The following is a 13,567-nucleotide window of genomic DNA, read 5'->3' on the forward strand; positions in this document are numbered from 1 at the left end:
CTCATTGTAGTGATTTTCTGGCCTCACCATCAGTAATATTTCATGAGAAAAGGAAAGAATTAGGTTAATGCCAGTAATCTAAAAATTAAATAAATTAAGTGCATTAAAATTGTTACTTTTAAATGTTACAGAAGTAGCATCCTAATAAATAGTATTGCCCTGTTGATTACAAATCCAGTGTAGCTTCAGAAAGCTGAAGTTATAAGCCACGCCAATACAGGAGAAAAACCTCATTTTTTTCATAAGTATGAAAGATTGGTACAAATGGAGCTGTTTCCACAGAGAATGCAATATACAGGACCTAGAAACTGAATACAGTGGATGGTCTATTGTATCATTTTACCCATTTCTTCATATGAGAAGAGAACTATACCAATTGTATAGGTGACAGAGTAGGGGTTTTTTTGTTGCTGTAAATAAATGAAACGAAAAGACTCTCTTATGCTGGACTATGTAATATGTGCAACATGCTTTCTACCTTATAAGGAGCTATTTGTATATGAAATTTTGACATGAGATTGAAATCGCGTGATTTAAAAGCAGAAGGAAAAAGACGGCCTCCTCTCCTAGTGCACGGCATTTCAAATTTCTGGCTGATTTATAATCCTTTTAAAGCCCATGCTATTAAGCAATTCAAAATTCCAGTGGCTGTATTTGTTTAGCTACCACTAACTCCTCAACTAGTCAGCCTGAGGCATTTTGCATGCTATTTTTTATTTTTTCCGTCTGTATTTTTTCTCATCTAGCTTTCTCAGGAATGTTATTCCTATTTCTGTTACACTGTCGCCTTTTAGTCTGTCTTGCAAGAATGCAACATCAGCATCCAAATGAACCTAGGAAAGAAAAAAAAAACTTGTGTCATTTAGGTTAAAGGAAAAAAACTCACTACATTTTTCCGTCTCTCTTTTCAGCTTTATTTACCACACTAGGAGCTGACTTTCCTTATGGAATGATAAAAAAGAGCTTGCTTTGTGGATGAAGAGCTCTTGACTGTGTGTCTTCCCCAGATGGCCTGGCCATGTGTGAGCTCCGTGCTGTGTGTCTGCAAAGAGATGGGCAGGCCAGGCCAGGCCCAACATGGAGGCCTCTGGGGCAAGCCCAGAGATGTGGGCCCATGCCAAGTTTTGCTCACTGAGTCACTTTATGAATCCATCTCAAGAAGAACATGGATTCCCAACTCAATGATAGCCTTGACCCAATGTGCCTTGCAAGCAGAACTTCCAAGAATAAAAGAATCCTGTCCAACCATCTCATTATAAATATTTAAGCCCTAGCTGAATAGCATATCACTTGCCCTAACAATATTTAGCAATCACTTATGGCTTTGACAGATTTGAAGAAATACAGACTAAATAAATTATGAATATAAAACTAAAGATTGAAAATACAGACATGAATATTTGATACTGAGGCCCTCTTTCCCTCTGTAAAGCATAGCCCATTTCCCAGACATTTAAGTAAGCCCAGAGGGCTAACTTCTCTGTTCATCAAAATATATTCACATAAGAGCAGCATGGTATTGCTGACCTACCCTCATTAGATACCACTCAGCTATTTTAAGTGAGTGTGAGTAAAGGAAATGAATAAGAGAAAGAACCCAATACAAGCAAATACCAATAAGTGGAAAAGCCTGGGCCCACTAAGCAATTAATTAATATAATTACTTAATTATAATCTTACCTGACTCATTCCCCTCTATCACTAAGAATGCCTTGGCCAACCAGCCTGCATTTGTGAAACCACAGACCTTGGTTTGCCAAGTTACTTGGATCAAACAGGGTACACAAACCACAGCTTTGTGAGCCCACCACCCAATAGAAGGGGATGGATGGCACATTAAAATAGAGAAGATAAATTCACCCTTTTTCCTTATAAGATCTTTTTTATCTTTGTCAAAATTTAACAGAAAATTAATTAAAATAACAAGAAGACTAGATTGAATCTTTTTGGATACTTGGGTCCACATGTGGTCTGATGCCTATGTGTAATTCTGCATATATCGTCCACAATTATCCATGAAAGATGAAGTCTTCTTTATCTTATCTTTAACTTGGTTTTCTTTTCTTCCTTCCTCCCTCCCTCTCTCTCTCTCTCTCTCTCTCTTTCTCTCTTTCTCTCTTTCTCTCTTTCTCTCTTTCTCTCTCTCTCTCTCTCTCTCTCTCTCTTTCTTTCTTTCCTTTCTTTCTTCCTTTTTGGTTCATCCCATAAACTGCCAGAACTCTACCTTACTTCAATTCATGGCCATTAATTTTAGGGCAAGCTTTAGAAAATGGTAAGGTAGAAATGTGGAATTTGGTGGGGGGAAGAGTGGGGAGAAAAGACAAACAACTGTAATTGAACAACAATAAAATAATTTAAATTTTAAAAATGTGGAATTTACTGGTGACTAATACATTATTTCTATTGCTTTATTCTTTTGGATTACCGGTTATTATGTCCTTCCCCAACTATCACAAATAATTGAAATTACATGCAGGCCGCATTACTGGTAAGCCAATACATGTCTAGCCTTGGGCTGTAATCTTGTCTCACTATTCTAAATAGCTATGCTTCTGGAAAAAGGAGACTCCTTGATTAATACCTCTGCTCAGCTGCTTTTGCACTATCAGTCTTTGACAGAATGTCTTCTCCCTTCATTTCCCCAAAACAGCTTTGACCAAGGCCATTCCTGACCTTTTGGTCCCTTAATGTTGTGAATATTTTTCAGACTTGTTTTACTTAGCCTCCACTGTACTTGGTCTTGCTACACATTCCCTTCTGTTGAAATACCCTCTTTCTTGGTATTTTCCCAAGCTCTGGTTGCCCCTTCTTGGTGTTCTTCACTGCCTTTATTTTCTCTACCTTACTTTGTTTTGTTGCTTCCTAGGGTTCCATCTGTGACTTTTTTTTTTTTACTCAAACCTCTCTCTAGATGCTCTTTGAGAGTTCCCGTGCCCTGCAGCCCACCTCTCTCTGTGACCTCCAGGTGTGGGTAACGACTGCTTAGCATGTCATCACTGGTGTGTGTAGACACACTGGCCCCAACAACTGCCTGAATGAACTTCTCCCTTTGTCTCCCCTGTCCCCAGAGGTACATCTCCTAGTTTTGCTTTCTTGATTAAGAGTATAACCACCCCTATAGGTTGCTCAGAAGCCTAAAAATCATTCCTGAGTCCTTTTCTCAACCTGTCCCTTTAGTCAACTGATTGCCCACTCTTAAATCTGCTCTTCTTAATGTTGTTGAAATCAGTCTTGTCTCCCCTCCTACTGCCAGGGCTTTATCTGGTTTATCTTGAGGTTACCATGATCAGCTTCCCAACTGCTTCCCCCTCCCTCCTTAATTTCTTCTGTCCACATTCACTTTGTTGACAAAGAATGAGATTTTTAAAACACAAATTTCAACTTCCAGCCAAAATGAAAGTGTAGGTAGATACACTTTGCTTCCTTGCACAACCAAAGAAGGACAACAACCTATTTAAAAAGAAAAAACCTCCAGAACTTCCATGAAGTTGAACTGTATTATAGTCCAGACCAAAGAGTTAAAGAAGGAATATTCATCCAGACTGGTAGGAGGGGCAGAGGTGGGCAGCCAGTGCAGAGAGGATGAGTGGCAAGGTGGCAGCTGGCAGAGAAGACGGGATAGGTAGTGGCTGGTGGACCCAGAGGTCCCACATTCACATGTGGATAACGGGGAGGAACAACTGGGGAGGGAGACAGACTGCACAAAATAGGGTTCCAGTGCGGGAGAATAAAGACTCAAATACTCTGGCTGTAAACACCTGTAGGTGTGTGGCAGCGAGGGGAACTCCCAGTTTCACAGGAGTGTCTGTGGGAGGGACCTACAGGGTCCTAAACTGCACATAAACCCATCTACCCAGGAATCTGCACCAAAAAGGTGCAATACACTTGTGGGTAGCAGTGGAAGTGTCTGAAAGTGTGGCAAGAGCCAAGCAAGTGGCACTATTCCCTCTCTGATTCCTCCTCAACAGACAGTGCCATGATGCAGTCATGTGGGTTACCCTGCCCTGGCGAACACCTAAGGCTCCACCCCTTACAATGGAACAGGTGCACTGAGACAAAGAAACATGGCCCAAATGAAAGAACAGATCAAAACTCAAGAAAAAGAACTAAGCAATGAGGAGATAGCCAACATATCAGATGCAGAGTTCAAAACACTGGTAATTAGCATGCTCACAGAAAAGATTAAGTACAGCCACAAAATAAAGGAAGAAGTAAAGGCTGTGCAAAGTGAAATAAAGAAAAGTATACAGGGAACCAACAGTGAAGTGAAGGATACCAGGACTCAAATCAACAGATTTTGAACAGAAGGAGGAAATAAACATTCAACTGGAACAGAATGAAGAAACAAAATTCAAAAAAATGGGAAGAGGCTTAGGAACCTGTGGTACAACTGTAAACGTTCAAACATCTGAATAGTAGTAGTACAGGGAGAAAGAATAAGAAATCAAAAACTTATTTGAACAAATGATGAAGGAAAATTTCTTCAACCTGGTAAAGAAAATAAACATGGAAATCTAGAAAGGTCAGAGTCCCAAAGAAGTTGGAGCCAAGGAGGAACACACCAAGACACAACATAATTAAATTACCCAAGATTAAAGATAAGGAGAGAATTTTAAAAGCAGCAAGAGAAAAAAGGAGACAGTTACCTACTAAGGATTTCCCAAAAGAACATCAGCTGATTTCTCAAAAGAGACCTTGCAGGCAAGAAGTGACTGGAAAGAAGTATTCAAAGTCATGAAAGGCAAGGACCTACATCCAAGATTATTCTCTCCAGCAAAACTTTCATTTAGAATGGAAGGGCAGATAAAATGCTTCTCAGATAAGGTCAAGTTCAAGGAGTACATCATCACCAAGCCCTTACTATATGAAATGTTAAAGGGGTTTATCTAAGAAAAAGAAGAAAATCAAAAGGATGAAGAGTAAAGTACCAACAAACACAACTATCAACAACTGAACCTAAAAATCAAAAACAAAAAGAACTAAAGAAACAGCTAGAACAGGAACTGAATCAAAGAAATGGAGATCACATGGAGGGTTATCAGCAGGCAGGGGAAGAATAGGGGAAAAGGTACAGGGAATAAGAAGTATAATTAGTAGGTAAAATAGACAGTGAGTGGTTGAGAATAGTATAGGAGATAGAGTAGCCAAAGGACTTATATGTAGGACCCATAGCAATAAACTAAGGGGGGAGAAATGATGGAAGGAAAAGGGTGCAGGGCAGAGGGGAACAACTGTAATAGCATAATCAATAAAACATACTTGAAACAAAATAAAACACAAATTTCAAAATATCATTCACCTGCTTATAAAACTATAATGGGTCTCTGCTATTTTTAATACAAAAATCTAATTCCCAACTTGTCGTGTGAATCCCTTTATGTATCAGGCCTCTGTGAAAAATCTGTACCTCCTTTCCCACAGTGAGTCCTCTTTCAATCTACATGTCAGTTGTACTAAACTAATTCAAGTTCCTTGTTTCTCGAAGGAAACATTTTTTGTGCCTCTGGACATGCTGCTCCTTCTACCTAGAATATTGTTCCCCCTGCTTCTCTTACCAAGGCCTCCACCTCACCTAATTTCTCTCTGTCCTTCAGGTGCCAGATCAGAGTTTTTTAAGTCTTTCCTGACCTTCCATCCACCCCAACCCAGGTCCTCCTGTACCCTTAGTCACACTGCTTTATAAATTTGATTTCTCTGCAGGACAGAACCTTCGTGAAAGGCACCAGCTGTGTCTTGTTCATCTTTGTAAGTCCAGTGCCTGACTCTAGCAGGTGCTAATAATTGTCTTAGTTAAGTCATTAATGAAGGGTAATGTAGGTGTGGAAGCCAGGTTCCAAAGTGGCCTGCAATGATCCCTGCCTCCTGTTATTCACGCCTTCAGGTGTCCCCTCCCACTGTGCACCAGAGTTGGCATCACCTACTGTGATTAGATGGACAGAGAAGTCTCTTTAGCAAGAAGGAACTTCGTGAAGCCTCTAGCCCACTGCCAGCAAGGCACTGAGGCCATTTGAGTGGGCTTGCAGAGTACCAACAGATCCTCTAGTTTCAGTCAAGCCTTCAGGGACCATAACCCTGACCAACAGCTCGACTGCATGAGTATCAAGCTGCGAAAATCTCTCAGCCACAACCTCCCTGCTAAACTGCTCCCACATTTCTGGTCCTTATGTAAGATAATCAACACTGGTTGTTTAAGCTGCTATATTCTAGGGTGATTTGTTACCCAGTGCTCGATAACAAATGTACCCGGCAAAATGAAGTAGGAGCTTTACCATTTCCAGGGCACCTCTGATAATGCCACAGAGCAAATTGCAGTAACACAGAGAAGACCGCCCAGCAGGGAGCTCTTCCACAAACTCCACCAGAGGATTCTTGTCCAGAATCAGTGAAAATTCATTTCTGCTTGAATTGTTACAGGCCACGCTTGGTGTGATTCCCAAGTACATCTTGAAAGCAACCTAACGAAAGAGAAAAAAAATTACAAAAAGCTCGGTCTGGAACAAATGTCTATGAACAGGGCAGCCAAACACCCTGTTCCAGGCAGTGCTGAGGAACGGTGAAGCTCGTGGAGTTCACATCAGGAAGCCCGTGCTCACACCTAGCTTTGAAATGTGCAGACACCGACTAGTGTAAGTCTTAAATCCTTTTGGTTTTATGGAACTAGACTAGGCTATCTTAATGGACTAGTGTCTGAGGAAGCAATATAACTTTATGAAAGCATTAAGTATTATTTCATAAAATCTTTTTCAAAAATAAATGTCCTTTAGGAGGGCAGGAGATTGAAGTATGACTAATTACCCACGTGTTAGTATGAATTAGGACAATATATTTGTCACACTAGTAAACAATGAGATCATGATTTAGAAGGCACACATCTGCCATATCTTCAATGATAGAGGGAAGGATGTTACAGGAAGCTTAGACTCAGAAGTACATTTTGGGAAGTGGGGGTTGTCACATGACTGAGGATGGCAAGTCTCGGATAAGGAGCGAAGAGAAGTGGCGAGAAGCCCAAAATGAGTCATGAAGTAGCTTCTCAAAAAGTCTCCTGGTTTTACAAGGCTCAAAAAATGTTTACAAAGCATACATGGAGGAAACCTTGACGATTATTTCTGTTTCATTCCCGTCTTCACAAATGAGTGAACTGGGGTTCGGAGAAGTAAAAGCACATTGTCAGGGCTTAACTAACCCTGGTTCCGTGGCTCCCAGTCCAGGGTCCTTTCTTTTCACAACACGCACAGGCCTGGGATGTGAGGGTTCTTCGTGGGAACGTGGCAGCTTGATGGGTTACTGTCTTCGGGTGCCTTCCTTAACTTAATTTTAAAAGTAACACCAGTGTAGGAGAGAAACGAAATAATTTCCTTGATTGTTTCTAATTAGAAGTACCTCTAATTAAGACTCTTTATTCACTCATTCACTCATTCAGTAAATCCTCAGTGAGCACTGCCTGTCTAGCATAGTATCTGGCACACAGTGTGAGTTCAGTAACTGTTTGACTTTGACAGCGTGTTGGACCCAGAATACAGGTTAATAAAACGCAGTTCCTACTTCATAAGAGCTTATAGTTAAAAGGGGGCTAGATATTAAGCAAACAACTGCAATGGTGTAGTAAGCCCTGCAGTACACTGTTATATATGGGGTGGGGTAAAAGTAGGTTTACAGTTGTGAGTATGTGAAATGCAGACTTTGTTCTTATATTATTATTTATTCATTAGTGCATTGCTTTCCATGTGAATAACTGCAAATCTCCATTTGCTCCACCCAGTATTATGAAGCAATCCTGAAAATAATCACAGAAAAAGAAACCTCTACCCTGTTCACGAATACTGACTGAGACTTTGTCAGAGGAACAAAGTCAGGAGGAGTGGGGATTTCTAGGTAGAGGGAGCAGGTCATGGGCATGGAAGACCATGATAAATCTCATGGGGGGCTGGCGCTTATCAACCTGTGGGCCAAGGGGAGGCCCAAAGCCACAAGTAAGCTAAGGCAGAATCAAATTTCTGCCTTAGAGGAAGCTCCTCCCGTGTCAGCTTAGGGGGTGGAGTTAGGATCGAGGGTGGGCTGGGCACGAGGCCAAAGGCAGAGATCGCTATCAGATCTCCTCCCAGGAGGAGATCACTATCAGAACCCAGGAAAGAACTGATGAAGACTCTCCTCATTTTCTCTTTTAATCAAAACTCAAAGGCTACCTATACTTTTTTACACAAATTTCTAACAGCCCACACCTGAAATTCGTTTCAAGTCTCTGACACTAGCCAGCTTTAAAGGATATAAAGGAAATCTTCTACCCCTTAAGTCAAGTACCAAGAAAAAAAAAAACCCAGCACAAAACTCCAGGCTTGGAGATTGGTTTGGCTCCTGACCAACTGGCTGAAACACATTTGTGGTAGTGTCGATTTCTCCGGCTGGAAAATTCCTAGACCTTTATTTGTCTGAGTGAGAATTTCTTTCAGATTTTCTATGTGTGGAAATAACATAAAAATGGAGGCTTTGCTCTGTGAAGTTAATTCTCCGTGTCTTGGCCCTCGGGTCATAGCCCAGCACAGAGCAGTAGGAGGCATTGTTTGGGCAGGATTGGGAAATATTCATTCCTCGGGAATGACCTTGTTTCCTTATCTGTCTGAATTCAGTCTGAGAAGGAGGACTGTTGTTGCAGATGAAGGGCGAGCTCCACCCTCAGTGCCGGCCACAGCGTCTCTGCCAATAAATAAGGGCAAAGCACTTGCCCTCTTTGTTTATCTCCAAAATGGATGCTTTCAATGGGATTTTAAAGTTCATCCTGAACCAGAAAACTGTGATTGGCTACAGCTTCATGGCTCTGCTGACCCTGGGAAGTGAGCGGCTCTTTTCACTCGTGGCATTTAAGTGCCCCTGCAGCACCGAGAATGTGGCCTACGGGCTGGTTTTCCTTTTTGCTCCTGCCTGGGTTTTACTGATCCTGGGATTCTTTCTGAACAATAGGTCCTGGAGACTCTTCACAGGCTGCTGCGTGAATCCCAGGAAAATCTTCCCCAGAGGCCACAGTTGCCGCTTCTTCTATGTCCTGGGGCAGATCACTCTGAGTTCCTTGGTGGCTCCAATGATGTGGCTGTCTGTGGCTTTGCTCAATGGGACTTTCTACGAGTGTGCCATGAGCGGGACAAACAATTCAAGACTCCTGGCACTGATTTGCAAGCACAGACCGAAAGAATGCTGGGAAGAGCTTCATAAAGTGTCCTGTGGCCAAACCAGCATGACAGCCACAGACAGTGAAGAGCTGAAACTGTCCCTGCAAGCCCAGTCTCAGGTAAAAAAGGACCTCTTGCCTTTTCCTCCCAGCTTGAAAGTATTCTCCCAGTTCTCCTTCCAGCCTAGGCTGAGTCTGAATCCGGCTAGAACACTCTGATGCAAGAACTTGGAGCCTGATGCGGTGTGAGGGCAATCTCAGGGGAAGTTTTTAGGCGTTGGATGGCTCAGTAACATGGTTGATTGAATTGTCTTTTGCATTTCCAAAAAGAAAATAGCCTCTGGGATTTGTGTGTTCGTAAATACTTAAGCACATTAAAACTATCTTTCTGGGTTGCCTTTATAAATAATGTATGATGTAAGTTAGAATTGAGTGTTAAAGATAGAACCGTGATTAGAAATTACTGCTTTTTATCAATTATTTATTTTTAAAACAGTTTCTGAGAAAAAACCCTACAAATACAGCATTGGTCTATTAAAATACAGCTAAACCAAATGAGCTAATACTTTGCAAAGTTGCATGTAATATAGTTAATACCAAGAGTCCCTTGACTGATTTCTGGCAGCTTCTATGTCCGTGTATAAATATTGCCAGGATTGAGAAATTTTCCCATATAACATAAGAATTTTAGTCTTCAAATAGTGTGCAGTGAAATGCAATCGTATTCTCTGGGGAGGGCACGTCCCACGCTTCTTGTACTACACAGCTGGAGAAGTCTTACGTGACTTTAGCCGCTAAAGATTTCGGGCATTATTTCATTTAACAGAAGGAAATGATAGCATTATCCAACTGACATAGGGAAGTAACTTGTCATCCTTGCAGGGACATGAGCACAAATCCAGATGTGAAGCCTTGTTCTGGCCTCCAAAAAGGCTGAATTCCTACTTGGGAGAAGAAGGAAGTGCATTCCCCAAACCAAAACCAAGCAATAAGAGTAGATAAACGATCCACAATTGCTCGGCAATGCTATTTGTTTCCAAATAAATGCATGGAATAGTAGCCTTTCATTTTCTCAACAAGAACTTACCTTTACAACAATACAACATGGCACTGTCTGTTTTTTAAAATCATGCATTCCAAAGCTAGTTGGCAATACCGTCATGTGCTTCATAAACCGATAAACCCAAACATGCCCAAAGTCTTTTGTGTAATGCATAAAGTACATTTTAGATAAAAACATGCCAGGCTCCCAGACATCCTCCTTCTTTTGTTGAAGGAAGACATTAATTATGAGTGTTATGACACAATGAGGGATTTATAATCTATGTCCCCAGGCACCAGGCTCCATTCAGTTAGTGCCAGATCCAAACACTCATCAGTGCGTAAGCTTTTCTTCTCCAAACACAAACACAAGGAAACCCTGCACCTGTTGTCATAGCTTAGCTGGGCACACTGACCTGTTTATTTTTCAGCAGAATGAAATGAACCTGGGGCTGACACCTAGGGGCAGGTGCATGAGAGATGTGGACAAGGAGAGCTGTATCAGTAGCAGGTGCTCACAGTAGTCCAGATAAACAGGAGAAACAAACAGTCCGGACTACTACCTGGCATGTGGGTGGGGCTAAAACAAGTGTCCCATCCATGGGTGGGATGGAGACACAAGCAATCCAGCTGGGCGGCACTCTTTTTCTAAGGAGAGTAGAGTGTAGTAGCAGGTAGAACCCTTGCAGATATTTTTTCCTATTTTCAAGTAGGCCCTGCCGCTGAGAAACACTAAGGGTCATTTTACTAAAATGTCAAGAGAAAGTTAAAAAGACCTCTGTTGGTTGTCCAAATATGAAATCCACTCCAATAGTTAAAAATGTAATTAGAACAACAAAGAAGTTTAGGAGAGAACTTGAACTGTTTAGACTTCTGGTTTTTTTTTTTTTTTAAGATTTTATTTATTTATCTTTAGAGGGGAAGGGAAGGAGGGAGGGAGAGAAATATCAATGTATGGTTGCCTCTCATGCGCCCCTTGCTGGGAACTGCATCCCCTACTTGGAACTGGCCTGCAACCCAGGCATGTGCCCCAACTGGGAATTGAACCGTGATCCTCTGGTTCACAGGTCCACGCTCAGTCCACTGAGCTACACCAGCCAGGGCTAGACTTCTGTTTTTAATATTCAGAGGGGAAATCCCAGCTGAACCAGCATGTACTTGGAGGGGAGTTTCTTTTTTCTAAATATCAAAATGCAGAACCAGTAGCCCTGAAGGTTGGAAATGACTGCAATTGTTGCCTCAGCTTTTACCAGGGTTCCAATTCTTACCATTTCAGTTTCCTTATTGCATTATGTCTGTTTCGTTGTGTCGTGGATGAAGAGTAATGATATTTCTCTCAGGAGGCATTGCTGCTCCCTGCAAACAGTAGAACTTGGGAAATGTCAGTCACCAGACCTGCGTACCCATTTTTCGACGCTTGAAAACATGTGGCTGAGGAATGGGTCTCTTGCTCAAATGACCACATTTACCCTCGCAAAGACTTTTTTCCTCTGATAGCTAATGGTATTTGAAGGCTTGCTTTATCTGATTAGGTAAGCTCTAACTGCATTTGACTGTTAAAAAAGTGTTGTTAAAATAAAAGATGAAGCGTTTCAACTGAGATATGGCCATGACTGTGGTTTCAATTTAGCCATATGCTTCCCAGTTATATCCCCCCGCTCCCTGAGAAGTGGCTTTGCTTTTACCTGTCCTAAATATTTCTTTCTTTCTAAGATTCTAGGATGGTGCCTGATTTGTTCAGCATCTTTCTTCTCTCTGCTCACCACTTGTTATGCTCGCTGCCGATCTAAAGTTAGCTACCTGCAGCTGAATTTTTGGAAGACATATGCACAAAGGGAGAAGGAGCAGTTGGAAAGTGCATTCCTGGACTATGCCAACCAGCTGAGTGAGAGAAACCTGAAATGCTTCTTTGAGAACAAGAGGCCAGAAGCCTTCCCCATGCCTACCTTTGCTTCCTGGGAGGCTGCTTCAGGGCTGCATTCTTTCGACCAAAGCCAGCAATACTACAGCACCCTCCATAAGGTGGTGGAGGATGGCCTGGAACTTAGCCCTGAAGAAGATGAGACCACAATAGTCCTTATGGGTAGCACTGACAACGTGTAGCTCATCTGCCATCGCTGACTCAAGGCGTCCAAGGGTTCACTTCTTCTGACATCTTCTTACTGCATCTGTTAATGCAAACTCTGAATATCTGCATTTTCTCACATTTTGTGTTTACAAGATGGTAACACAAAGGGAAGCAGCTTCGCAGCTCCCAAGTGCAGACAGTGTCATGATATGCTCAAACTGCTGCTGAGCGACTAGTCGGTCAAGGACATTGACAAAGGTGCTTTTGCACTGATGGATGGGTGGGTTCAGTCTTTTCAAGTTCTAAGATTTTATGATTGGGCCAGAAGACTCATGCAGCAAGGTCTGCCCCTCTGTGTAAATATTGATCATGGCAGACCTGGCAGCTTCTGAGTAAGACAGTTACTCTTAGCAGACTACACAGTGGGGTCGGCGGTGTGGTCAGCAGCAGACCTTGTTCTGGAAATCTAGCCCACTGCTCTTCAAGGCTGTATGAAGTTCCACCATTCAAAATTCATTTCCTCAGGTTCTCAAGACATCGATTTTCAAAGATGATATATTGAAAGGATATAACACCTAAAATTCAGACCTTTCACAAGGTTCCAAAGTACAATGAAGGTTTGCCCCTGCAGGTAGGGTTGTATTTTGACTTTTGTGGGCTCTAGATACTTTTGCCTTCGTGGATCTCTTTCTACATTAAAATACACATACACACACCAGTATATATTCATGGCTATATTGATTTAAAGAGAAATATATTTGTATAATGGACAAATATTATATGTTGAACCATTGCTTTCAACAAAAAAGTTCATTCATTTCCCTTAGGTTCTCCTAATTTTTTAAAATAATTTTTTTAAGTGTCTTAAAATTTATTTTCAGAGATGGGAAAGGGAGGGAGAGAAACAACGATGTGCGAGAGAAGCATCAATCTATTGTGTTTCGCACGTCCCCATCTGGGGTCCTGCCTTGCACCGGGGAGTGTCCTGACAGGCCATCAAACCAGTGACCTTTCTTTTTGCACTCAATCCACCGAGCCATGCCAGCCTTATACTAAACTATTTTTTTCAACCAAAAAAGTACATTTATTTTCATCAGATGTTATCTTTCTATACAGTTTTTTTATCTGTTTGAGTTCATTTTCTTCAGGTTTAAAAAATATTAAAGACACTTTTGTGGGCCCCTAGCAGTACCACAGGCACACTGCTTACCATGCTGAATGGTCAGCCAGTCGCACTGGTGGTCTGGGAAACAGATCGGAGCAGTGCTGTGTAAAACTGCCTCCCAGTTTTGTTT

The 13,567-nt window shown here is 41.7% G+C and overlaps 2 protein-coding genes across 2 annotated transcripts in view; one reads left to right on the forward strand and one right to left on the reverse strand.

Moving 5' to 3' along the window:
* Nucleotides 1-300: 300 nt before the first annotated feature.
* TRAPPC3L (trafficking protein particle complex subunit 3L) overlaps nucleotides 301-13,567 on the reverse strand; it is a 40,152-nt gene continuing 26,885 nt past the window's right edge. The window contains exons 4-5 of the mRNA XM_037065097.1: nucleotides 6,270-6,455; nucleotides 301-833 (exon numbers count right to left, since the gene is read on the reverse strand). Coding sequence (XP_036920992.1) covers nucleotides 714-833; nucleotides 6,270-6,455 — 306 coding nt within the window. The 3' untranslated portion in view covers nucleotides 301-713. The remainder of the gene's footprint in view (nucleotides 834-6,269; nucleotides 6,456-13,567) is intronic.
* Nucleotides 8,642-12,990, forward strand: CALHM5 (calcium homeostasis modulator family member 5). Its single transcript, XM_037065096.1, has 2 exons — nucleotides 8,642-9,283; nucleotides 11,918-12,990. The coding sequence occupies exons 1-2, from the start codon at nucleotides 8,744-8,746 to the stop codon at nucleotides 12,305-12,307; spliced, it is 930 nt and encodes a 309-aa protein (XP_036920991.1). The 5' UTR covers nucleotides 8,642-8,743; the 3' UTR covers nucleotides 12,308-12,990.

Source organism: Sturnira hondurensis, unplaced genomic scaffold (genome assembly GCF_014824575.4).
Source record: "Sturnira hondurensis isolate 20B ecotype Veracruz unplaced genomic scaffold, ASM1482457v3 Scaffold0015596, whole genome shotgun sequence".
NCBI lineage: Eukaryota > Metazoa > Chordata > Mammalia > Chiroptera > Phyllostomidae > Sturnira > Sturnira hondurensis.

Bases quoted from the DNA above. Each gene is read 5' to 3' on its own strand.
- CALHM5 (XM_037065096.1), top strand. From the start codon at position 8,744: ATGGATGCTTTCAATGGGATTTTAAAGTTCATCCTGAACCAGAAAACT. The intron at 9,284-11,917 runs GTAAAAAAGGAC...TTTCTTTCTAAG, and splicing joins CCCTGCAAGCCCAGTCTCAG to ATTCTAGGATGGTGCCTGAT.